Here is a 26,982-nt window from a genome sequence, read left to right on the forward strand (position 1 = left end):
TTTCTTCTATGTATCTCCTTTATTTATGTCTAAAAGCAAGACAGAGCTTTTGAGGTTGGTGGGGCTTGTCCTATAGGTTTTTGTCCACACCTTAAACCTCCTGAGCTTCCTGCACTGAGCAGGCACACGCAAACAGCAAGAAAGATCTGTGCCCCGTGCCAACTCCTGCAGGAGTGCTAACTTCAGGCTTCATTTGGGAGGCTGCTGGTTGGCCTGGGTCAAACCAGGCATTTTTCTAAGGAATTAAACTGCACTGATCAGCTCCCAGTGCCCAGGATTCTTCCCTAGTGTTGTTTAATTTATTAAATATTGTTGCTGATATAAAGGTTATTGCTTGGTCTCATTTTACTATCTATTAGCAGCAAAAGGAGTGAGTTCTACCTCAGACTTTGTAAGCCCTCAGGAGTATTCTTAGGCAATAAATTAAGCCTGGACCTTGCAAGTCTGGGAAACAAGCTCACACAGAGCATCAGGGGTAGAATTTCCCCATTGGCACCATAAATGAAGTCTCTCATGAAACTTGGAGTGGCTCCTCACCATAAGCATCAGCAATACTTGAACCATTTGCTTATTAGAGCTCACAATTTCATTTGAAATTTAGGCACCTAAAGAAAAAAACAAGGTGCTGAACACCTTTGAAGAGTAAGATCTTATTTTTGCCCTTGTTCTGAAAAAAGGTCACTTATGCAATGCCAGAATTCCTGTAGCTTAGTAGTCTCCACTGTTGTTTCAGAAGTTAAAAGCTATGATGCTGCTTTTTAATCACCATCCCAGCATGACAAAAATTCTACTTACTTTGCAGTGATGGTCATATCATTGCAATACTGACAGCTCCCTTGGGACCTGTGCAAGGTAACAAGAAGGCTGGAGGTGAGCTGGGTTCAGCCAAATAAAAACAAGGAGCCCACAGCTGAGTACGGAGTCACTCTGTAATTATACTCCTGTTTTTTCTGCCTCGTCTATGAAGCAGAGTCACTGGAACAGGAGAACTTTTAAAAATTCAGGGAGGACCAAGATTATTATAACAAACTATAACAACTCTTGGCTCTTTGAGGGCATTTATTCAAATGTCTCCAAGCCGTTGCTCTTCACAAAGAGAGATAAATGTAATTATCACAGTTCTAAAGTGGGGAAAGATGAGGCTTAATTAACTACTCGTGGATATACAGCAAATGAGTAGCAGAGATGAGAACAGAAACCAGTTTTCCTGGCTGCCAGTGGCACCTGAATCCTGGTGCCATCTCTATCAGGTACACACCACAGTGGGATAAGCAAGACAAAAGTACCAATGGGGCAAAGTTGAGACCACAGACGGTCCCATGTCCAGCTGAAGTGTCTCTGGCTACACCTATTGCCTATGATCTGGCATTTAGTGAATGCAGTCTGGCATGAGGAACCTGCATGTTGTACGTGTGAGAGACCAGTTTGATTGTCATAATCCTAAAGTTTTCTTGTGGGAAAGAGTTACTTGGTGAGGTAACTCATCACCCACCTGGCTGCTGTTTGCTGCTCCACCACTCCAGCTGTGCTAACCTGGGACTCCTGGCTTTGTCCAAGTCAGGAGAGACAGTGGTTTAGGATGCAGCCACGGTGATATACGCTCTATGCCATCCACTGAAGGTTCTTGCTTTCCAACCTCTGTCTCTTTTGTTCCAATGGCAGGAATGTTCATGCAGGCTCAGACAGGACCTGTGGCCACTGAGCCATGTGCTGAGAGACTCCGCGTTCCAGAAAACTGAGCCACACGCCTGGAAGAAGAGGCTGTGCTAGGAGGTGCAGAGATGAGATAAGCCAGGCACTGATTCCTCAAAGGCAGCATTTAGCTGTTGTTTTCCCAAAAGGCTGATGACGGAGAAGGATAACTTTAAAGTGTTCTGTTCTGAATAAACAGTGCCAAAGCAGAGAAAGGGATCTCTCTTTCACCCCTCTTGCTGACTTTGGGGCAGGAATATTCAAACTCTCTTTTTCCTCAGTGCCTACACAGCCTGGGTGCTGTGTCTTCCTTAGGCACCGCCAGCTGTCATAACAGCTCTGGAAGTCAAGGTGCTCGTGGCATCTCCACAGGCTCTCTGGAGGTTTATCCACCTGTTTGTCTTAGGTATTTTTTTTCCTATGGTTGTCATAGATGTTGTCTCAGCAAATGAGGAGAAGTCATTGCTACACAACTGAGATCACTTTCCTGTTTGGGTCAAAATGTAACCTTGAGCTTTCAGACTCATCTCCCTGTGGCTCTCTGAGCACTCTTGTGTGTGTCTGCAGCAATTTATCCAACTCCAGGAGGCAAGTCAAGTTAAAATGCCCAGAACAAGATTTTTCTGGCTTTTAGTCATGACTTATTACGCTGCAGCAGTGAGGCTTTCAAGAGAAGAAGGTATTGCTACTCCAGGGTGAAATAACAGGGTTTAGCACAGCCAGCAGGTGTCTTGCTGCTCACAGCCTGGGCAATACTTGTTTTGCTGAGAGTGGAAGTAGGTACAGTTGTGGCATGAGGTGACTTTGATGGCAGAGAGAAACCTGTAAATAGGAATCATAGCTTTTGCTTCCAGCTGCAATCAGAAGACCTATTTAGCATTTGCTCAGCTTCCTACAGGACAATGTTATTTTTATCCTACTAAAGCTTAAGGGTGAGCAAAAAGCTTTGAAAACTTGCTGTCTTAACTAGGTTGAGTCAAAGTGGTCATTGACCACTGGATGCTACATACAAATGCTTGCATGTACATGCATGTATCTTCCATTGAAGGTTCTCCAGTGTGACTTTATATTCAGGGCTTTCAGGTCAGATGGTGCTCAGAGATACTCAAGTGCTTGAAGAGAGCAGTGGAGACTCTGACTCAGTGTTCTGGTGACAGCCTGATCCATCACCCATCTCCTTCTCTTCCAGGAGAAATTTAAAAATAGATGTCATTGAAGTCCTTATTCATGAGAAACAACCTGAAGATGGGAGGGATGGAGAAGGGAGGGAGAGAGGGAGGGAGGAAGACAGCAGCCACCACCTGAAGGTGCTGTGGGTGGAGATGCTGCTGCAGCTCTCCTGCATCCCCTGCCACTGTGCAGATGCCAACAGCTGTAAGAGGAGCCCTGGATGTAGCTCAGGTTTTGCTGTCATCGCAGATTCCAGAAGCTATTCTGGAATGCCACCTGCTGGCATTTTTCCTATTAACTACCCTAGAGATGAACTGTTGCATGGTCGCATCCCAAGCCTGGAAGCAAAGAGAAAAACTTGACCTTTTCACACCTTTTCAGTGAATGTCCTTCTTGGTTTTTTGGAGAGAGGTTGCCCTGAGGCCTTGTGAAAAGTCCAGTTATGTAAGGGAGGGACTTGTTATGTGGGACCAGGAAAGGGGATGCCGATGCCAAAGGAAGCGATGAGAATGGATGTGGGTGAAGGAAACAAGGGAAAAAGCAAAACAAGTGAGAAAAAGGTCTGCAGGCACTAGTGAGGGATATACTGGAGGTCTTCCCTACCACGTCTCTGGCTGTGTGTAAGAGACAGTCCGAAGATCCCTCATCTGCCTCACGATCATCGCCGAGAACAGAGACTGAGCACAGGAGTCCTGGCCCTGCTGAGGTGGGATGTCTGCCAAGTGTTGCCTACAGGTGTGCCCACTGGGAACTGGTACGCATTCCTGAGGAAAATTAGTGCAGGTAACAATGGACTGCGCCGTTCTTGCTGCCCAGGCGGGAAGGACTGCGCTGAAGCAGAAAGGAATGACCTGTCCTGTACACCTGTCCTGCACACCGGTCTTGTACGTCTGTCCTGTACCTGTTTCCCAAAGCAACGGGCCCCTTAACAATGGCTGTAGATTTCCCAACCTCTTGGCCAGTTGCCCCTCGCTTCTGAAAAGGACTATAAAGGGACTTTCTGAAATAACCAAGTCTGAGATCTCCCCACGGAAAGAAGACGAATCTATTGGCGGAAGACCACGAGGACTTCGTCTCATCTGTTGGTAGCTATTGCCCCCTCTCTCTTTCTTCCTCTCTACTTTGTGTTTCTTTCTCTCTCTCTCTTTCTCTCTTCTATTGCATTACTGTGTTGTGGGCACTTAATAAAGGTGCACTGTTTTGATTAAAACTGAAATCTGTTGTGTCCTTTTACACTCTGAGATCGATAAACGAACCATCACGACCCCTGCTTGCATTAGCGGATCGTGACACCATCAAGCACCAGTTTAGATGGCCCTTAAAAAGGAGCATTTAAGTCCATGATTTTTCTTTTTCCATCAAAGTTTCTATGGCACTGATTGAAAAAAAACAACCCACATCTTTTTAGTTTTTGGCTGCGGCACTTTAAATTGGAAAGGAAGAGGAGGCACAGCTTCTGGCTGCTTTGCCTTTTGGCACCAACACCAAAATCTGCAGTGCTGATGTTTATAATCCCTGACAGTCCCGACAGCCAGACCAAAGCAAAGAACAAAGGCTCACAGTGATCAGTCACCCTCACTCACCCGGCAGGCAGAGCTCTGCATGCTGCTGCTGCATGCAGTGGGAATAAACCTCCCAGCTGCCATTCTCTTCATGGAGACTCTGTCCTGCTGCTCCTCCAGCTTCCTGGCTGTGACCTGCTGCAGCTTTGAGGTTCCAGTGAAAAAACCCCAACCAACTCCCAAAACACCCAGAGGGTCCCGACTCCTCTGAGCAGCCTCAGTGGGGACCTCCACCCAAACCTCTGCCCAGCAGCTTTATTTGAGCCCAGCCCTGGGCTGCCTCACAGGTGGGTTGGTCTCTGGTTTTGCTCTCTGGATGGGCCTTTGAGGGGATGTCTTGTAGCTTGTCTCCAGCCCCCTTCAATGATTGCACTCCCTGGTGACCCCTGGGCTTGGGTCACCCTTTGCTGTGTCTGGGGCTGTTGATGGAAGCTGCTACCAGCACCCAGCTCTGCTCAGGGACTGTGCTGTGGGTGAGAGCACAGCCTGTGCTGGGTCTCCTTTGTGGGACAGTGCTGCTCCCTGACATAGATAAATGCTACTGATACAATTCCATTTCTTGTCCCTCAGGTAACTATCTCCTCCAGGGTTTTTCCAACAGGTCCTCCTATTGCATGGTTGGGGTTTTTTTAAATATATATTTCTATAGTCCTCTTCTGTTCTCAAGATGGTCTCACAAATTTTCTTTTTGTAAGTGCTGTGAATGAAATGGTTTCTCTGAAACATCCCTGCAAACTGTGTTGGCTGATGGTGAAATCTTGCTGTCTGTGACTGCCATGAGTGAGTAGTTTTGAGCAACAACCTCAAATAAATCTTTGAGCCTTATCCAAGACAACAAGATCCCTAGATAATCTAGTTGGGAGGCCTTGGCTTAGCACTCATCCTTCTGGAATGGCCTGATCTCTTTTCCAAGCTTTTATTTTAAGAGACCAGTAAACTTCTGGGCATAACTCTGATTCTCACTGATGGTTGAGAGGACAAAAATGTAACTGAACAGGACTGTTCTGCTGCTGTGCATCCAATGGTCTGAGTAAACCATCCATACCTGTAGAGATCGTGCTGGCATCTCTGGATAGCCTCCTGCTCATGGTCAGGTAGGAGAGGCTACTGGGACTTTGAGGGGTTTTGTTGGGTTTTGCATATTTGTTTCCTTTTATGTTGGGTGTAGAAGTTAATGTATAAAAGATTTACCTGGCATGTGGAGTAGCCTTTGGAAGTGGAACTTCTGCAGTATGGTGTGAGCACAGTGTAATGGCTTTTAATATTTGGAGTTTTATGAAATGGTCATGATGCCTCTTCCCCCAGTAAAGCTGAAATTCTCTTCTTTCAGACACTTTCACTTTCTTTGTATGGCATGTTGCAAAAAAACCCTTTCACTTCTGTGCCATATCACCCAGGGCTCTCCTTTCAGGTGAACACCGCCAAGTGACAGATGTGTTCCTGCAGATCACTCACATGCCTTGAGAGCACATCTCTGGCTCAGCAGCTTTCTTGGATTGGGAAAGTGCTCTTTTCGTGGGGAGTAAAATAAGAGGAGATTTATAGCCTCCATTGATATAATGTGATCCAGCCATGACAGTCCTTTCATCATAATGAATGATGGATCTAGTTGTTATTACTCTGTTTTAATACGGTAACAGGTAGTTTTGATCTACACTTGCCACAAAGGATGAATGTCTTAGGAAGGATAACATTGGAGTTGTTGTGGTTCAAACCCACTTAAGAAAAACTGCCCTGCATGTCAGGTGTAGACTGTTTTATGTTGGTGGAAAAAAGCCAAAACAAAACCCCCAAACCTTTGCTGTTTGAGTTTGCTCTTTTCAGTGTGTATTTCCTAATTTTTGAAAGTGGTATTCCTCTGTTCTGCTTCTCACATTGTTGGTGAGTTCTGTGTGGAAGTATCTGTGGTCAGAGCAAGTCTTAGCAATTGGCACGAGCCCTGATTTTCCTTGATTCCCAGCAGGTAAGTTTTTCAAAGTGAGTCTTAGGTCTGCTGGTGTTTTAACATAGAAGCTCTGCAGGGCCAGGTGGCAGACTGGCAGATTATGTAGCCTATAAATAACCTCTTTTGCAGTAATAACCACTCAGAGTCTTTAAAAGAAAATACACTTGGTGAGAATGATCCTGTGTTTATCTGTAGGACCTGACTCTGTCACTTCTACAAACTTTCAAACAAAATGAGTCGTGATATGCCTCAACTTGTGTCTGAGCTTCTAAAGCTGATGAGAGAGGGGTGGGGACTGACTGGCCACTCATCTGTGTCTTGCATGGCCCACTTTGCGTGCCAGTAAGGTGCTTTAGTCAGTGTGACTGCCAAAGCCCTGTGCTGATGGCACTTTCACACATTTGGAAGCTGTAATGCAGGAGAAAAGGATGTTGTCCTATCATCTGGAGAGCTGCTAGTTCAGCTGACTTCCCGGGCATGACAGCAAGCTCGCAGTGATGGCACTACTGAGGCTTTGTGGATTTTGACTGCAGACAAGCCTCAACAGAATAACCAGATCAAAACTGCTAGCACCATAAGTTTTGCTTAAAAATTAATTAGTAGGAAGGAGGAAAAGGCAGAAGGGCAGACGCTGCTTTGATGATTGAATTGCAAAAAGTAGCATCATGATAACCCTGAAGGGTGTTTGGACTAAGACAACACAAGGTTTTGGTGTTCAGTGGAAAATATATTAGGAGGCACCTCTCCAATGTGCACAGGGTTTGGACTCTTACTGACTTTTTTGGACACTTGTGGGAGTCCAGTGCTCATCAATCTGATGCTAACCATTTTCGAAAGAGGTGGCTGATCATGCTTCTGACCTTTCTGGGTGCTTCTGATGTTCTGAGGTTTAGATTAGATATTAGGAAACATTTCTTCACTGAAAACATTGTCCAGCCCTGGCATAGCCTGCCCAGAGAAGTGGTGGAGTGACCATCCCTGGATGTGTTTAAAAGATGTGTAGATGTGGCACTTAGAGACATGGTTTAGTGCTGGGTGAGCATTGGGACTTGATGATCTTACAAGTCTTTTCCAGCCTAAACAATTTTATGATTCTACATTGCCCAAGGAAAGTATTCCAGTCCCTCCAAAGAACAAGCCAAAGGACAAGATAAGGCATCTCAGGTCCAAAACACAGGTCAGCCCAAATCACCAGCTGCACTGGGAGTGCACTGGGGGTTGGTCCTCATCTGCATCTGCAGAAGCAGACAGGCCTCCAGTGGTGGGTGGCAGGGCCTGGGAACATTTGTGTGTTGAAAAAGGCTTCTGTGAGAAATTGCATTTTACCTCCTTGAGATGCAAAGCCCTTGTGTTCAGCTGGCTTTCCATGGACATACCTGGTCTCCAGCTTGAAGGAATAAAAACACCTAAATGCATGACTCTGGGGAGGCTGCAAAATGAGGATCTGGGTATATGGGTGTGCGTGCACACATCTTCAGTAACACGTCCATTTACTCTAGGCAAAAATTACAGTATTGTTTGCAGTTATGGCTTCCTTATGCTTCCTGCTAGAGCTCCCTTTTTTCTCTTCTGACTTCACCAAAATTCCCTCTTTGGCTGCAGCTTTCCCTTGTTGCTGCAATTTTCCATTGTTTCTTTCTTGCCTCTGGCTTAGTTTGTTTCTGCGAAGTTACAGTACAAGAGGTCTTGATGGTTTTGACTAAGTTTAGAAGGAAACTGATGTTTTGTCTTAAATTACTGACAGAAATAATTTTTTCATTATTTGAACACTTTTGTGTTCTGAAAGGCAGCCTGGAAATTTTTCTGGAAGATGAACATGGAGTAAAGGATTGCCTTTTTGCCTTCAGGAAGTAGCCAAATTATTCTGTTGAGTTATAGGTCTGAAAATCCTTTTGCACATCCTTGTGGGAGAGGAGAAGGTAGACATTGGCAGAAACCAGCCTTTGGAAGTGGTATTTCCCCTGAGGGAAAGGGGATGGGAGCAATTGTGTGGAATAGTGAGAATGAGACAGGTGAGCAGATGGAGAAACAAGGATGAGGCATGTGGGAAGGAGGGTGAATGAATCTTGTGTGGTAACATATAAACAAGAAAATCACTTGAAGGGACTGCTGTCTAAAATTTGCCACAGGACACAGACATTTTCAACCTCTGCATTTCTGTATGGCCAGCCAAAAACTGTGTGATTTGTTGCCAGGGTTGTTCCTTGCTCTGGTTCACAGGAAGTTAACAGCTTCCAAATTGTGCCAGGATCTCACGTGGTTAAGACCTGCCTGATGTGGAGGTTTTTAGCAGACATACCAATACTGATGTGAATGGAAACGCCTGGCTGAAGACAACAGAAAAACAGCAGTTGAAGAGTTAAAGGAGTGGCATGTATTAATTGCTGCAGAACCACCCCATGTGTTTCATGCAAATAAATAACCAGAGGACAAAATCCAAACTGGAGCCTTAGAGATAAGGAGACAAGATGATGACCCACAGTACAGAAACTGTGAAATGCCCAGTTAAGGGTAACAAAAGGCTCAGTTTTGCCTGAAACTCTTGAAGGGTGAGACACAAAATCATTGTATGCACTGCTGAAGGGCATAAAAGATGCATACAGAAGTAAAGAAAAGCCCATCCCAGAGACGCAGTGGAGTGGTGGTGTTATCCCATGTGCTTCCTGCTGTACTTGGCTCATCCAGAGCAGATTGATGCATACAGTCCTGTGCACGTGAGTATGTTGATGGGAGAGTGGGAGTGGGTAGGACCAACTTACTGGAATCTTTTTAATAAAATATCACCTTCCATACCTCTAAGGTCTTGCAATGAGTTTTGTTCCACTGATTTCCCACAGTAATGAGACTAAATGTTCTAGTTCTGCTAATAGTTCGTGTAGGAGGTGATATATATCCATATGATGGCATTTTATATAAACCACAGTTGCCTTTTAAAAATACCTAGATAATTAGATTGCAAAGTTGCTATGTTAAAGGAGTATTCCTACTAAACTGAGGCACTGCTGTGAATGGAAGTCGTCTGTTTAATCTTCATGCTGTCCTCTTGTAGGAAAGCTGCTGCCATCCAAATGTTCCTCATTTTCTAAATGCTCAGCTAGAGAGAGGCATTGAATGCTGCCAATTATAGGTGACACTACTGCATTGAAGCATATAAAGTGCCACAAAAAAAGCACCACAAAGAAAATCAGGCCACCCGAGTTACCTCTCAGGCAGGCTTTCTGCATGAGAGGTTCTTGCTGACCTGGATGCTGCAGCTATAAATGAAGGCAGCTCTCTGCTCCCACAGAAGTCAGAAAAACTTGTGCTCTGACCACCATCCAGGTGCCTTTTCTCCCTTCATATCTGTCTCTATTCCTGGCCATGCTGGTGGCCATGTGGGCTCTGCAAAACAGCCACCTCTACCAAGTGAAGGCTTAGAGACAACTCCACTGCTGTCAGTGCTTGTTCCCTGGCTGGCTTTTGCTCTTTCTCATGGAATTGTGGGGAGAGAAACAATTAAATGCTTGTGAAGCATTCCAGGGTGATAGTGATGAGGTATCCAGGAAAGTAATATGTCTGTATTCTTAAAATCAGTAAGGATAGAGAAGTGACACACTGAGCAAACAGAGTGCTGAATGAATGCTCTTGGTTTTATCATTCCTTCAGTGGTGGAGGAGGACATGGGAGAGTCCTGTGAGCAGCAGTAATGCCATGGGATTGAATAAAATAACCTTTATGCAATGAAGAAGTTTATAAATTGAAGATACCCAGCCATATAAATGTGTCTTTGTTCATTGCTGCTCAACTCTGCTATTTTCCTCATCTCTTCACAGCCATCCTGTTTGAAGGAGTGGGTTGTGCAGGTGAGTTTCTGGTTCCTTGTGCCTTCCTGCTGCCATGCTCCTGATCTGATGCGGTGGATCCTGCCTGCCAGACACTGGACACGGCTGCAGGCAGACTCTTGGGCTGCCCTTGAAGAAGGCAAAGTTCCCAGTCCTTAACCAGTAAGTGAGAACATCTGGGAATGATATTTTTTATTACTTCTTAGAAGTTCAGTTTAGAGACAGAAGTGCATTGTCTTTGTCCCTCTTTCTCTCACAAGAGTTGGCAGGGGTTAGTCTGAGTTACTTAAATGCTTACAATAATGTCCTTAATCGAGAGTTCAATGAAAAGATTTGGAGATCAGTCAATGATTTTTAGCATGGCAGCTTAAAGTCTGCTTGAAAATACAAGGGTAGTGAGTTCCTTACTCTTCTTGCTCCCTCAAACCTAGGGATATTTCCCTGCTGCCAAAGGGTGGATCTGTTCTGTTCTCCAACAATAAAAAGCAGATGATTTTCCTTCTTAAAATACCCGAAGGGGATTGCTAACACAGATCGTCTTCCCTGTGTGCCCATCCTAATGTGCACAGCCAAATCCCATCCCTTCTAGCAGCAAGGAAAGGCAAATCCCTGGCATTGAAGGCACCCAGATTAACCCACTGCAGGATTAGGATGCTTGAGCTGTTGTTAGAAGATTAGTATATTTGGTTGTCAACACTTGCTGAACTTGGCCTGAAAATGATTTCCAACGAGGTCACTGACTCTTGGGTGCCAGTTTGACCAGCACACTGGGAAAGCCTGGAGTTAAAGCAAGTGGCTATAAGGGTTAAACTGGAGCACTGAGTGTGCAGAATATCTTTAGGATTTAACCCGTCATTGCTGCTGATGGGGACAAAAGGCTCTGGCAGACTGACTGGAGTTGCTGAGCTCCTGCCTTGCTGGGAAGGTGTTTCTGGGGCTTTGCTTTCTGGAGTTTCCTGCTGATGACAATGTGTGCTATTAGGTGGGTGAGCTGTCCACAGATGAACTTGTCTCAGTTCCTGCACAGTGCAAAATGAGTTTCTTTTGAGGACAGGACCTCCAGAGGGGCGCCTCTAGGTGGAAAGCAATTGGCTTCCTCTTTCTGTTCTGGAACTCAAACTGTCTGTGCTCATAATGTCTTATTTCAGCTACTAGCTGGAGGATTCATGTTGAGGGGTTTTTTAAAACATACTTCCTCTTGTCAGCAGGGCATTAATACCAGCACAAAGTCTGCTCATGCTAGCTCATCACCTTGTAAATGCTTAAATGGCTTTCCAGTGCATGGGGGAGTGGCAGTGGAGCTGTGGTCCCAGTGCAACCAGTCCTGCTCTGGTGTGTGAGCTGGTGTCTGAGGTGCCTTGATGCTGGTGGAGCACATCATGGTGCTGCAGGGAGCATGCATGGGGAGCAATGGGCACAGTAGGTCTCTCCTTCTTGAAAAGCAGCTTTTTTCCTATTCGTTTTCTTCCTCTCTTAAAGCAAATGAGCAAATGAGGGCTCTAAAGCAAATGAGGGCTCTAAAGAGTCTAAAGAGAGACCCTTTAAAGATTTTTGGTAATACAGGAGGAGCCTGTATTTTCCTCTGTTTATCAGTGGAAAACTGCCCTGATGGTAAAATAACTTTTAGTCGGTAACTGTTTTTCTCTGTCATGAGCTAGTTGAATACAAACTTATATTTGGTTCAAAGCAGCTCATCTTGAAAAGCACCAACCACTGTCTGTGTCGTGGAATTGGTTCCAGTGATTTCATTCAGCAGCATATCTGGATTTCAAGACACATCCTCCTGTAAACATGGATTGTATCAGGCTTCTCTTTGTGCATACAAGCATTAGCAGCCATTTCATGTCTGAAATTATATAACTGCATTTGCCACTCCTTTGACAATATAATTTTATTTCCTCAACAGGCCAGCAAAGAGATTCAAACCCATGTTGAAGAAATAAAGCTACAAGTTCTTTCAGAGAAGATACACTGTAGAAAGGTAGGGCCTTTCCATAAAAGGTTCCTTTGAGTTTGGTATGTTAAAACTATAGCTGTCCTGAGCATTCCCACTTTTGGGAATGCTGTACAGCCTAGTGAAGCAAGAGACATTCAATTTTAATAACTTTATAAGCACTAAGTACATTGCTCTGTACTTTACCAACATACTTGAGGGGATTTTTGTAGAGCTGCATGATAAAATAATTTTGAATATTTTATCCAAGACCTGTGTTGTGATTTATTCTGAAAAAAAAACCCTTCTGAAACCCAGAATGTGGGCTTTAAGGTTCTGCATGGATTACTGAGTGTGGCCAGAGGAGAAGGCCACCACTGGTTTGGCAATGTTTCCAGCTGTCTCACTGCAACAAGAGATGCATTATGGAATAACCAGCAAGAACATGGGACAGCAAGGGGTGTGTGGGGTGTGTGTGTTTTGGTTCTTCCACTTGTCCAATGTTTCCTGCATGCAGAACTTTCCCTAGGTTTAGATCAGCATGGACCTGGCTGACCAGCTGTGTCTGACAGGCACATGGATGATAAAGTGGCCTGTATTCAGTGAAGAATTTCAGGCCAGCCATTTGTCGGAGGGAAATGTAATGTCTGACATCATGCTGAGGTCATTTGGACTATCTGATGAATAAAGACATATATGTGCCTATACACACTAGATGTATAAGAGGGCCATAAATAAGATATGGTCCAGTGTGGAAAAGGTGCATTGTGGATTTTAATCTACTAGGAGGGGAGGAGGCCATACAGTGTTGGTCATGGTTATGCTGATATTTCAGCTCATGCTTGCTGCAACAAGTGCTTATAAACTTGTGACTTGAAGGTGGTTTCTAGGACATGGGCAGAGTCAGTGTATACATATCTGGGGGATTCACAGAGTGAAAATGGACAGAAAAATGCCAATGCCACCATGCTGCAAGCTCAGGCCTTTGTCTTCTTCAAGGAACATGCTATGCACAAGCAGCTCAAGCAGCTCTTGTTTTTGAGCCATGTGTAGAGCACAACATGTTATCTGGCTAATAAGAAATAATCATACTTAAACCACTGGTTTCCACATCAGAATACCTCCAAAGGGTGGACCTCAGGATGCCTTCAAAGGGTGGACCTCACACCCACACTGATAAATAGACAGCACAGTACTGGCTGGATGCCCTGCACTTCCCACGGCTGGCAAATCCATGTTCATGTAGGCTTTCCACCCCTATCTCAGTGGCCAAGGAAGCTCCAGCTGGGTTAATTCCCAGTCCCATGTTGTTTCCAATAAGTGAGGATAGGTGCTAGTTAATTCACTGCCTTTATATTTGATATGGGGCAGTTCCCAGCCAGACTGTTTGGTAAGCACTGTGGCTGCACAAGGTAAATAACATTTTGATGCTGAAGAATATTTTAACTGGCTATAAAAGTTTAAATTTTAGAGGAAACAAGCAGAAATATAAAATGAAAGGAGTGGATGTGGTGAGACTGTGGTTTGGTAGCAGACAGATGCAGGCAGAGACTGATCAGCTTGCATGGCTTGCACTGCTTCTGTGGGATGGACTTGCATTGTGGGGCAGGAGCCTTTCCTATATCAAAGAACAAAAATTTACACGTGAACCAATCTCCATCTGGGACTATAGGAAGATCTGTAGCTGCTTACAGGATCCAGACTATGGATCTATGTTGTTAATGGTTACACTGGATTTTAGAGGTCTTTCCCAACCTAAACTTTTCTGTGGTTCTGTGTATTACATCTGTGTGTTCATCCCTGGAAATGTTTAAGGCCAGGCTGGATGGGGCTTTGAGTAACCTGGTCTAGTGGAAGGTGTCCCTGCCCACAGCAGGGGGGTTATTGGAGCCACATGATCTTTCAGCTCCCTTCCAACTCAAATCACTTTTTATCCCCATTTTTCCCAAACCCCAAATCTGTGCTGTTTCTCCAGCACCCCCTGCCAGCATCTCCCACTCAGGAGTGCTAACATTTTGAGATGCAATATTTTGCTCCGTTTCCCTCCTCCTGGCAAGGATGGGGAAGGACAAAGCAGGCAAGAGCCCAGAGCATGCACTCATTAGCTTCTGTCTGCCAACAAGTTGGGAGCGTGCAATGTTATACGAAATGTCTGGCTGTTATAAAAGGCTTTGGTTAAGTAATCACATTTCTCTTGCATAAGTGCTTGTTTTTGGGAGGCTTTAGCCAATTGGAGGCTGCAGCAGCATGCAGACAGAAAGCATGTCTAACTGCTATGATTTTTTATTTTTCTTTTAATAATACGTGATTATTAGTCTGTTGAGAGTTGTATGAAATCTCTTTAGATAAGGTTAGGCGGCGGAGACTCCCCAGCGCTGCTTGTAGCTGAACCACAGCTGTAAAACACTGCCAAAAAGCCTGTGTGGATCCCTGTGAGTAATATTTCTGATTCTTCTAATGGGTGTTTGTGACTGGAGACTGCAGGCAGGAAATGTTGCAGACATTTATTGCAGGCAGTAAGTTAGAGGGAGGCAGGAGGTGAGAGACAGTAGTGAAACTATTGACCTGTTTAATAAGGCTTTCCTCCTAGACTTCCGTAAGCAAACATGGGTTTCTCTGAAACTGTGCAATCAAGGTTCTTCCAAATATGCTAATGAAAAAGAAATGTGATGCTGAAGTCAATTACAGGACTATGGGAGGACAGAGATTTGGCCTGACAGGGAGATCACAGGACCATCTAGTCCTGTGTACTGGTTTGGAGCAGCCAAATATCCTGTTCTTATATTCTTTCCTTGATCATTGACAAGTGTACAGTGGTATTTTTCTCCTACATTTTCATGGCTTTCAGAAATCTGCATGTCAGTTATTTCCTGAGCCAGAAATGATGTGTCTAATAGTACAAGTGGATTTTTCTTTTCAGAATTTGCTAGGCCAGTGTATCTGTTGAAGACAACATGTTGTTCTGCGATTTGACTGACATAAATCTAGTTGGGATTTCATATCTTGCATTCTTCCACATAGGATTTTAATTTTCATTTTTTAGAAGGGTGTTTTTTCCGTTAAGATAGAACTGAAAAGGGAAAACCATGTATGGATTCACAGAAAACAGAATTTCCCTTCCCACTTCCTTGTGACATGTCTGGATGCAGCGCGTTCCATGAACAAAGCCTGGAACTATAAAACAATCCACTGAAGCGGGAACTGGAATTTATTGTTCAAGACTGAGCAATGTGAAACAACTCAGTTGTTACTCCTGCCAACCCTGGAAAGCAAGGAAGTGCCACTGTACAGAGAAAGCAGCTCAAGTGCTGAGCTGTGAGGAGAAATAAAGCTGTTGCCTATAGTTGAGTGCGTGTGTGCTTACTCTTAGATGTGGCACTGAACTTTTCTGGGATAGAATTAATGCTGGACTAATGGAAATCATTTGGGAAAGCTCAAGTCACTACTTACTAACCTTGAAAAATTGTACAATGTGGATTTTATAGCCTATGAAGTTCTTGAGGTGTGCTAAAGCATTAAAAGCTTATTTGCAGCCAGTAGGTGAGGAGGTAATACCAACATGAAAGGAAGTTAATTTATTGGAGTTATAGGATTAGAGAGGTAAATGTGAGAAGTTATGTTGAACTAAAAGGCACTTGGCTGCGAAGAGAAGACTTCAACATTTTCGTATTTGCTTCCTTTGATAAGCCAGTTTGCTTCAGTAAAATGCAATGGTGATGCCAGATAAGCTAATTTTGTGGGCTAATTATTTAGGTCTTTGTGCAAACCTTAGGCAAACCTGAGCTGTGGCTCTTGCATCGTGCCGGTAAGTGATGGAGGGTGGCAGAGCAGGCGGCTCTCCCAAAGCTTCCCATTTCCATTCTGCAATCTCACGAGGTCTCTTCAAATGGAGATGCTCCTAGCCCATGCAAGGCCTCTTTTAGTTCTAATGAAAAATCCACAAATAAAAGTTGGCAGTTAAAAATTTGTGAATTTACAACATTATTTCTGAAACAGTCTCTGGGATGTGGAACAAATCCAGGCATCCTTTAGGATAAGCCAACAATATCTCCAATGTGTTTCAGAGTAAGATGGATGCTCTACATAAGTTGAAGATTTTGGTGATGTTTCTGTCTCTGGCTACTTTCACGGTCATGGTGATAATGAATGCTGGAAATGCCACTGGGACTTTCAAAGGTAATGCAAGCAAATTTTCTTTGTTCAGAGGTGGGTTTCATGCTTAATATCACATAATGATACAAGGTGGCTTAGATGGGATAGATGTGTTTGTTACCTCATCAACTCTCCAAATACACCTTGTTCTGTGAAATCGGGAGGTAGCTAGTGCATCCTCCAGGTGTTACAGCCAGATGCCTGAACCCTATCCAGACCCTTGAAACCCAAGTGAATGTCCCCACTGAACCTGGATCCAATGGTGCTAGAAAGGCAGTCTTTGCATCCCTTTGTATCCCTGGTGGAAGATGTTCAGGCTGCTGCTGGAGGTTTATAGATAACAGTGGTGCTGCATTTGAACACTACCCGGCTGAATCTGCCAGGAACTGCCATCGTGCTTTCCCTGGATTTCATACTCAGCGGGCTTTTCTGGTTCTGTGTAAGAGGGAAGGTGCTCAGTGTTCCCAATAAGGGACAATGACCCCATAATGGGTGTCTAAACCAACCGCAGCACATGGTTGGTTTGCACCAAGGTAGTGCTCTCATCATCCCTGAACCCACTGAGGTAGGGAGGAAGATTGAAGGTTGAGGAAAATCAGCAGTCTTTCCCCATCCTCTGGATGTAATAACACTTTTGCCTGCAACATTCACCACCGCAGGTCTGTTCAGGACAACCCCTGGAAACATCTCGGCCAAGTACAGCACTGATTTCACACCAGCTGGCTGGACTTTCCTCATCTGGAACGTCATCTACGCCTGGCAGCTTGCCTGGCTTCTCTATGCCTTGTCAGGGATCTGTCGAAGGTATTTTCCCTATTTACTGTTTACAGTTTTCCCTATTTACAGTATAAATGACAAGGGACAGTGACTCTTCCCTTTTGGAGTAGCTCAGTCGTTTACCCCCCTTTCAAGGGTTTCTGGTTAGAGCAAACCCATTGCCATTTATCCTGACTTGATATGTTCAAGCTCTGTGGCTGGAGCATCTCCTACGTCCAGCATCCAAAGCTGGGAAGCAGTTTGGAGGTGTACATGAACTGTTCTAACATGTGGACAGATATCAAAGTGTGTAAACTTCCCTGTGAGGCCTCATTTCCAGCAATTCAGGGGGTCAGACAGATTTACCCAGAACCTGCACTTACCCACTGCTAGAGGCTGAGAATCCACAGGGGCAAAATTAATGGATTACGGAGCTAATGCCTTGAGTTTACTTTATGTTAGAGATCAAATAACCAGCACTGGGGAGTCTCTTGGTTTGTTGGACTGGACTCGAAACTTTTCCTGGGGTTATGAGATCAATAACTGCCTGATAGAGAAAGCCACAGTATTGTATCAAAGAAGGACAGACAGGAGAAATAGTCTGATTTAAGCTGAAATGTTGAACTCAAATGAAAAATCCCTCATAATATAAGGAAAACGAGGCCAGAAAGGTTTGTCTGGTCAATGAAGGAATTGTTGTCCTTTCTTCATGGCCACTTTTTCCTGGCAGGAATGAACTTGGATATGTCTTCATAAAGCCAGACTTGCTGCCAATACCTTTTTATGTGGCGTGGTGCCTGAATAATGGCCTCAATGTTGGATGGCTCTTTCTGTGGGACCGAGAGTAAGTTGTCTTTTGTTAGAAATACTTTCTAACACTCTTGATGGGATTGACCCAGTACTTTCTCCTTCTCTATGGCTTTTTCCCCCCTCTATGTGTGAACACTTAATCCCACCTGTGAAACTCTATGCCAGACTTTCACAAAATGTAGCCTTCATAAGAGTTTGGGGGTTTTGCATTACATTGTCATCTTCCCCATGAGAAAGATTGGTCATTGACGTCTAAGATCTCCTCAAAGCTGCTGTTCTACATTTTCACCTCCACAGGTGAGACAGGAGCTGTGCCTCTCTTCATTAATGCAATTAAGCTCCTTGCCTTGGATTGTTTCCATAATGATGGTCACATTAAGGGCTTATGAGAGCGCCACTGTCAAGAAGTGAAGAAATCACTTGCAGTCAGGAAAACAACTTCATGATTAACAGAGTAAAACAGCAGCAGCAATATGTCAAAATGAGGGCTACGTGTAGTGATTACCTTTATTAAAGGCTGATCAACTTAAAGCCAGTAAAGGCCAAACACTAAAGCTACAAATTAGGGCATTGTGACACCACTGAGAAAAACGTGATGTCTATTGTGTGTGTATGTGTTCTTTGTCCTAGATACCTCCTTCCAGCCCTGGTGTTCCTGGCAGTCCTCTCTCTTACCACATGTGCCTCCCTCTTTGTTTCCCACCGAGCCTTGAGCATCCATTCCTCGTGGTTTGTGAAGGGTCACAAAGCTGAGCTCTGGCTCATCCGCATTCTGGTAGGTGGCTTTTGAGAAGCTGTCCTGTGGGTAAATGGTAAAAAAACCCCAACCTCTGTGCAGTGCTGGAGGTATCAGAGTGAAAGATTCAGTGGCAGATCATAGCTCAGGAAAGATTTCTGCGCTGCACAGAGAAGTTCCTACCAACCCTTCTGGAAATGCACCTACATCTCTTGGCACAAACTGGGAGTGGGCTCTGCTCTTTTTATTGCACTTCCTGAAACACCAGTATAACACACCGCTGGGCTGCATCTTTGGAGCCCTTCAGGACTCCAAAGCTTCACCTTTTCTCCGTGTTGAGGGACCTTTTCTGCAGCTAGGTCCAGAAGGCTGGCTTAAGTGCACCAGGGCCTATGGGCCACCAAAAACAAACAGAGATTACCTGTATGTCACTCCTGTCCTCTTGCTGTGCTGTGTGGCAGGTCCAGAATGGGCTGGCACTGTATGTGACATGGACCAGCATCGCCACGCTGCTGAACTTCGCCGTCGTGCTGATCTACAAGTGGAATGTCCCCAATGAGAAAGCAACCACTGCTTCCCTGAGCATCCTGGCTCTCGGCCTGGTCATATGGTAAGTGACCCCATGGGTCCCCACCAAGCCTCAAAGACCCCTTCCACCTCTCACCAATGGTGACCATCTGTTCCACTTCACTCATCGCTTGTCCCTCTCTCAGCACTGAGTACAAAGGCCTCTGTTACAATTCATGGCAGATGGACTGGGAGTCTGGCAGAGCTTTTCTTCCCTGACCTCAGCAATGCCAATAAGCATATGTTGTGGGCCAGGAACATGTTTTTGTGACTTGCATGAGTCCAACCTGCCTTAGGTTTACAGGTGAAGGTGTGATACGGAAACCATCTGAAACACAGCTTTATTTTTCCCTAAACCTACCTAAAATAAATTATTTATGCATTTTTTAAATATTAGTAAATGAAAAATTTTGGACTCTCATTCAAACTGGTCCACAAAATCCCCATTCTCTGTCTAATTCCTTTCTTAGGGAATGGAAATGAAATGCAGAGAAAATTCTTACTTTGGTCACTCTTTTTCTTCACAGGTTTTACCTAGAAAATTACTTTCTTGACAAGTATGTCCGCTATAACCTCACAGTCTACCCAGTGGTCATAGCAGCTCTGACCGGCAGTGCCTGCAAGAACAGCTCATTTTCATCCCCACTGACCAACGACGTTTTTATAGGTGAGTCTTTCTAACTCCTGTAAAAGAAGGCCAGTAAACACTTCACATCCTTCCTCTGAGCTGAGGGCAGAAAGCCTTGCCACTTGAAAAGCATTATTTGTTAAAAGCAGAACTAGGGACATACTTGAAGGTATTCATTTTGCTAAGGAAAGAGTAGAGCAGAAATCATTGCCCATGAGCCTCGGGGCTGAATCCAAACCTTGTGTTGTCTCAAGTTCACTTCCCAGTGCAATATGTTTGTCCTGCAGTCCTCCAGCACCCACTTGGCTCCTCCAGCAGCTCCATCTGACGTAGGGCAGGCCAAAGGAGAAGCCGGGCTGGGATGAAGGCTGTGGACTTCCATTTGCCCTGTATTGTTGGGCATATAGGAGCAGTGCATAAGCTTCTGACCCACGGAGGGCTTCACAGTGCAAACCCCTGCACATGCTCCTCTCCAATGCAGAGCTCAGGCTAGCCTTAACAAGTTTTCCTGGGATTATCTGGTTGCTGCCAGCCACTGTAGCAAAGTTGAGTGTAGTCATCCGTGGTAAAAGGGCTTAAGCTATCCAAATTCTGTACAATCACAGTCTGGCAGAAGCTGTACCATTATGAGCAGTTTTATGCTGACACGAAAGGGACTGAGCTGTGTGAACTCTGAATCCTGCTGTAGCAGTTTGAGATTCCTATTCCCACCACAGGGTCAGCAGAAGGCAGCATGTTCCCACCCTTCAGCCTTCCCACTGCCACATACCAGTGGCTAAAGCTAAATTCTGGACTGGCATCACCATTGGAGCCACTCCAGTACAGCTCACTTTGCTGTATGTGCAGCTGGAGCCTCGTCATGTCTGAAAGCACCCAGCAGGACTTGGCAAAGCTTGTCTTCCACAGCCATGGGGACACTGCAGGCTCATCTCCTGATGGTTGTAGCCACTGGGAATGTGGAGGTGTGCATGGTCTCTGGCAGGCAGCTCTGTTCCTGCAGTAGGTACATTTCTACCAGCAAAACTTCATTCTTAGTGGTTCAGCTTGTTTGGCTGGTAGGACAAGAATGTGCTTTTCCCAAACTAGCGCATGTTTCTTTATATAGTTCAACTATTCTTGGAGTATTTTGTTAATGTAATGTATTTTAATTCCTGTGTCCAGGAAGTCTCCCCCTTCTTAGACATGCCTTGACCTGGAAGCATTGGGCGAGTTTGACTGTATAGCAGTAAAACTCCGAGAGATACAGCTCTGGGGGTAATGGATCCTATACAGGCAGTTGTGGTTTTTTTCTCTTTCCCTGAATAGCCCCTCTTCTGGGAGCTGGGGTGTATGACAAGAGGCACTGTCTTTCTTTTATGCTCTAACGTGCTTCTGTGCTTTTCCCCCAGTTGTTCTGCTGGCACTGACGTGCTTGATCTTTGCTGTTCGGCTGGGACTAGTCACATGGAAACACTGGAAGAGACCACTGGAAGCATCAGGAACCCCAGGTCGATCAGGCACAGTGGCCTGAGACTCTGGCACATTGTGGCTGATACCTGAAAGAGAGAAAAAAGAATTGGGCATCTGCTGGTCCTTGCTTCCTGTATCAATTGCCTTGTGCTCTTCTCTCTTACTCTCCATTCCAAACGCAGATGTCTTGTGTCTGCAAATGCATCTTGCTTCCACGTTCTCTCGGATAAGCTACTCACAACCCTGTCTTGAATTCCTTTGGTTTTACCCTGGAAAAGTTTAGGAAAAGGTCTTGAGCAACCCTGTGCACCTTTGTGATGCCTGGGCTGTGGCTCTCTTCTCCTGCCAGTGTAAGGAGGGCTGCCAACAGGCACTCAGCAGGCTTGCACACACAGTTGTTCTTGTTCTTTCCTTGGTAGCTCACTTTCTTTGAAGTGCAGATCCGAGTGAACTGTCCCTGGGATTCCAGGGGAGCAGTGGGAGGTCTGTCATTCCCTTGGCCATCAGTGCTGAGCATCCTCAAGCCCTGGCACTGTCAGCAGATCGCCTGCAGGCAGCCACTGCTCCCTCCTTCTGCTTCTCTTCAGCATGACAGGAACAGATACTACAACTTGATATCTACCTTTGCAGTGTCAGCTCTGATATTTGATATTCAAGGGGGCAGGAGGAGCGAGTGAAGATTTCTGACACAAATGTGTTGCCTTTCCCTGAGCTGTGCAAAGCTTGGGCTGGCTGGATCTCTCTTGCTGGGGGATGGTTTGTGCTACTCTGGAAGGAGGTTAGATGTACAGATGAGCTGGTACCTGATCTGGGGTGAAGCCTGATGCTTCAAAGGAAGCTTGTTAAAAAAAAGAAGGAAAAATTTAACCAGTAGAGCGAGTTCATCCTGGATCAGTGCTTTCTCATGTGGCTTCACCACTTCTGAGTTGGGATTAGGAAGCCTAAAACTGGATTGACTGAATTTTTGGACCACTGCCTCTCCTTCCTGTGCCTAATCAAGAGTTGGTGGTGCCTCACAGGTGCTGGAAAGTCTTTCTACAGGGCAGGTGCTTTCAGATGTTGAGCATCTTGCAGTACTATTAACAATGCTAAATTCTAAAATAACATGTGCTATTGTTTACATTTAGCAAAACCCAAAAGCAGTTTAATGCAATTCCTCTCATCACTCTGGTGTGTTTTTTCTAAATTTTCAAATAAATCAGATAATTCTACCACTCTGCCACTAGCTCTGTAAATCATCTAAAGCAACTCTCCTGGCTCCCACCTCACTCATGCCCAGGGTTCCAAAGTGACTCTGGTCTGTTGCTGGGATCTCATGGATGTAGCTGCTTCCACTGATGATCAGCCTTAGAGGTGAAGAGTTGGAGGATGTAGATTGCTAGATTTGGTTTAAACTCCTTTGTCCAGTGTGCTGTTCATTAAGTTTCTATTTTATAAGCTCTGCCTCCCAAGAGCCCAGTGAATAAATTCCCAGCGGCCTCTCCGTAAGCTGCCTTCTTTAATACAGTGGTATTAAATCCAGTGTCATGGGGATTAAGGGGTCCAGGCAAGGTGAGAAGCTGCTGTGAGGTTGTGCAGCAGTTAATGCATGGGAAGGTTTTGCATCCTCCTGAGCAAGAGCACTGCAAACAGCTCCTCGACCGGGGCAGCTGCACTGCTTTTCCACAGGACATTAAAGAACGCCTTCAGGAGGTTTCTTGGTGTCTGCTCCTCATGTCTGTGCTGGCCAAATGACCAGAAACTATATCAAAGGATGCAATTAGTTATCTGGGGAGAGTTGTGGGCAAAATCATGTACTGGTGGTTTTGGAAAGACAAGTGAAAATAAGGCATGAGGGAAGTCATGTCTCAGAAATCTCTTTGAGTTCTCTGGAGAGCTCAAAAAGCACAGGCAAGGGTGAACTGGCTCATATTGCCACTGGCCTCTACAGAGGCACAAAAGCTGTCACGATAATCGAAGCCATCCCACTGGTGATTAAAGCTGGGAAGCAAAGGGGGTGTTTCTCCAGGAAAGGAGGTTGCTGGTGCCATGTGTCAGGCTGGATAAGGTGGTCACTAAAAACGAAGGGATTGCTTCATGATGGACAGTTATTTAGGATGCTAAAGGAGAAGGTAGGCTGGGGAATTGCAAAAAGCTGTTATGGAACTGGAAGAGGATGGAAGTCATTGCAGGGATGCACCAAAGGATGCCGTGCTTTACCTTGCAAGTGACACGCTCTCACCTGGCCCCTGCCTCTTGGGCACAAGAGTTTGGGGCATTGGCAGCCATTCTGACCCAGATATTTCCACATCTGGCAGCAGTAGAGGTAAACCCTATATCAGGGATGGTTGGAAAGGAGTAAAGCTTAGAACACCCTCCTGCCTCTCTAAAGCTACTGTGCACCCACATTTTGAGGGCTTTGTGCAGCTCTGGTCCTTGCACTCCCAGGAGATTATTAAGGGTTTGGGAAGAGCAATGGCATCAGGGAGTGAGAGGCCTCCCTGCCCATCCATGCTCCCCAGGGCTGAGGAGCAGCTCAGGAGAGGAGGAGTGTGAGCCTCTTCCCCACGGGCACCTTGATGTGGTGGCACAGGGCTGGGTGCTGCTCTTCCCCCTGCTTTCACCACTCCAAAACCAACTGCAAGGAGAGACTCAGAGGCCCTTTTCTGATGAGGGGCTGCAGCAGCACCCGTTTAATCTTTGCAGACCTCCCTGTGAGACAGCCCTGATGACTGCCCTGAAATGATAATGCTGAGCTTCCCCAACCTTCATTTGGCCACCCACGAATAATCTCTTGGTCCCCAAAACCCTCTCTAAGCCCTATTTTCCCATAGCTGGTGCAGACAGAGGTTCCCACAGCTGTCCCAGCACACAAGGCTCCAGCCAGCTTTGGGAAAAATGGCTTTTCTTGCATCTGCAGCAGGAACAGGAGCCTAAAAATAACCCACCTGCCCCTTTGTCTTTCAGTGGCCGGGGGAAAGCAGATGAAAAATAAGTGTGACCCTTCCTCTTCCAGACTTGGGGATAAAGATAGCTTCAAGACTATTTTTAAATGCTTTTTTTTTCCCCTGAAATGCCTTCTTTTCACTTGTCTTTCCAAAACCACCAGTACATGATTTTGCCCACAAAAGATTTTTCTTTCAGCAGAGCTCCATTTCAAAATGCTGGAAGCCTGCCAACCTTTTAGCAAAAAAAAAATCAGCCCAGCCTTTTTTTCTTTGAGCGATTATGGGATTTGGGTGAATTTTACAGGATTTAAAATTTCTTGGAAAGCTGGTGGCCTTAAGAACCCAAGGCCTGAAAAATTAGTTTAGTTTGTGAAAAGGTGGTTCTGAAAACACCTTGTAGCCCAGCCTGGGGTGTGACCCAAGTCCCCTGGACCCACGGGGCTGGAAGATGGATGGGGCTGCTCCTCATCCTCTGAAGAGATTCCCTCTGTGGCCACATGGGGAAATAGGGAAAAGCAGGGTGATCCGTAAAACACCACTGGGAAGACAACTTCAGTGCTATGTCCAGGGATGCTCAGGGATGCTCCTTACCCAGTCTGGGGCCAGCTCCTGCTCAGGCAGCCTCCCTCTGAGGATGACCCAACAGTTTATCACAGTTATTCCACAGGGATGTATTGACTGCACTGGATATTTCTGAGGCTGCTAGACTGTTGTTTTCAGTAAAAGTTTCTGTGAAAATCTGATTCAAAAGAATGCTCTATGGGAGAAGTTGTGGGGCAGGGGAAATACCCATCTGAACTGAGAAAGCAAATGTCTTAATTCAAAAGGAGTTTCTTTTAAAAAATGAGGTTATAAGACCCTGGGTCAGGCTCTCATTGAAGAGAGATGCAGCTTCCAGAGAAAACCGTGCTTCATTTCTTGCCTCAGGACTCAGCTGACTCCTCTTGAGCCATGGTGGGAGCTGATGGGATGCTGGGATCAGGGCAGCTTCCCTTTGACACCTCCCACCAGCAGCAGCTTGCTCTGGGCAGTGCTCCCCAGACCTCATCCTGCCCACAACCCCAGAACACTGCACCCCCTCGTGATACTCTTGGTTACAGAGCTCAGGCAGAATCCAGGCAGGAACCTCTCCTGCTGGGCTCCCAAGAAACAGAGCACCCAGGCAGAGGAGATGTGTTGCAGCCTAATTTGTTCTTGACTTAATGCTACCCTCAGGACTAATTACTTTATATTAAAGCATCTGTGAAAAGGAGTAATGAGTAAATGAAGGTGAGCCTGCTGGAGAGAAGAGAGGTAAAGCACCAAAACAGAAAGCAGCATTGCTTTTCATCTGCAGTTGAGAGCCTATTTGCAAACCCATCTCCTGGCTTCAGCCAGGGGCAAGTGGGACAGTGGGATACAGGGAGTGTTGCTGAGATATGGGCACAAGTGGCACCAGCCACAAGGGCCACCACCAGCAGCAGCAGGAAAACATGGAAACAGGAAAACACTTCATATGACGTTGTCAGAGGAGTGCTGGCCCTGGCGAGGAAACACAAAGAAGGCTGGCTCGAAACATGGCACCCCAAGCACCCCAAGCCCAGCCCTTGCTGGCTGCACCTCCATTTCCTTATCTGCTATGCAGAGATGAACAAGACAAACCTCTCTGTGGAGGGCTGTGAAGAACTCCAGATAAAAGCGTGGAATACATACGAGGATGATTAAAGACAGAAGCGCCCTTTGCTATGCACACAGTCTAAACATGCTGGGCCATCCTGGGCTCTTTGAAAACTGTTAGATGTTTTCCAGCTAAATATTTATTTTATCTGCTGGGACAGCCCCTGTGTCGGGAGATCAGCTCACTCTGTCTGTCAAAGGCATCTCAGCAAAGAGTTACGGGCTGGGGCAGGACTCATGCACGGGCTGAACATGTGGGAAAAAATGCTGGAGCAGCCCCAGAGCCTGACCCTGCTCCCAGCAGAGATGGGACGCTGCTCAGAACATGCATTGGCTGTGTGATAGTGCCATTGGTATTCCCTGCTGGAAACTTTGACTCAAAACCCTTGAATAGCTGCACAAGGATGCTGTGTTTTCTCTCTCCTCCTTGGGAAACAAGGAGGCCTTTGGGCAAGAAGCTGGTAAAATGTGATTTTTAATCAATTGAGAAGGGATGTTGCCTGCTCAGGATGGGACAGATTAGGGAGTGCTGGAAGTGACCGTGACATTAGCTGGTAACTTGGTTTGTCTCAACACTGTTCTAGTAAAAACATGAGCTTAAAAAAAAAAGAAAAAGGCATTACTGAAAAGTATTTTGCTTAAGTAAGTGGCCCATGACATATTTTTATCCAAGAGAGGAAAGGAAAATTGTGTTTGTGCCTGTGGTTGCCATTGCTTCCCATGACAGCAATGCTTACTTTGCCACCTATCTCGCGGGAACAGAATAGAGGAACATTTTGCTGTGAAATGGTCTCAGGGCTTAGAGAGGAGCACAGGGATTAAGCAAAGACATCTGAGAGCTGTGTCAGACCAGTTTGGGACCCAGGGCCTGGGTTTCCTTGTCCTAATGCTTCACCTTAAGCCCATTAAAAATAGCATGGACAAAACACCTGCATGCTGTTGTTCTGGCTGTGGTCCGGGCCAAAAATGCAGCCTCCTGGGAGACCCACTGTGTTTCCCTTTGTTCAGGGGGTGCCTTTCCCCCTGCAAATATGTTTCTGCCCAATCCTACTACCCTTGGCATGAGAAGGTTCCCTTCAGGAGTGGCAATGTACTCAGTAAGAAAAGTCCCATCAGAAAGAAGCTCATCACAGACACCTTTAGAGAAGACCAGAAATCATGAGGAGACAGCCACTGCC

General features: G+C 45.6%; 1 protein-coding gene across 2 annotated transcripts in view; it reads left to right on the forward strand.

Annotated features, from left to right (window-relative positions):
- LOC138107635 (uncharacterized) overlaps window positions 1-22,688 on the forward strand; it is a 36,286-nt gene extending 13,598 nt beyond the window's left edge. Inside the window, exons 2-10 of one of the 2 annotated variants that reach the window (XM_069009087.1) lie at window positions 10,182-10,352; window positions 12,097-12,171; window positions 16,188-16,299; window positions 16,935-17,079; window positions 17,762-17,875; window positions 18,472-18,616; window positions 19,039-19,187; window positions 19,672-19,811; window positions 21,161-22,688. In XM_069009087.1, coding sequence (XP_068865188.1) covers window positions 16,194-16,299; window positions 16,935-17,079; window positions 17,762-17,875; window positions 18,472-18,616; window positions 19,039-19,187; window positions 19,672-19,811; window positions 21,161-21,282 — 921 coding nt within the window. In that variant the 5' untranslated portion in view covers window positions 10,182-10,352; window positions 12,097-12,171; window positions 16,188-16,193 and the 3' untranslated portion in view covers window positions 21,283-22,688. Of the gene's footprint in view, window positions 1-10,181; window positions 10,353-12,096; window positions 12,172-14,369; window positions 14,556-16,187; window positions 16,300-16,934; window positions 17,080-17,761; window positions 17,876-18,471; window positions 18,617-19,038; window positions 19,188-19,671; window positions 19,812-21,160 lie in introns of those variants that run through there. The other variant, XM_069009086.1, reaches the window with a different exon arrangement.
- The last annotated feature ends 4,294 nt before the right edge of the window (window positions 22,689-26,982 follow it).

The sequence above is a fragment of the Aphelocoma coerulescens genome, chromosome 3, assembly GCF_041296385.1.
Source record: "Aphelocoma coerulescens isolate FSJ_1873_10779 chromosome 3, UR_Acoe_1.0, whole genome shotgun sequence".
NCBI lineage: Eukaryota > Metazoa > Chordata > Aves > Passeriformes > Corvidae > Aphelocoma > Aphelocoma coerulescens.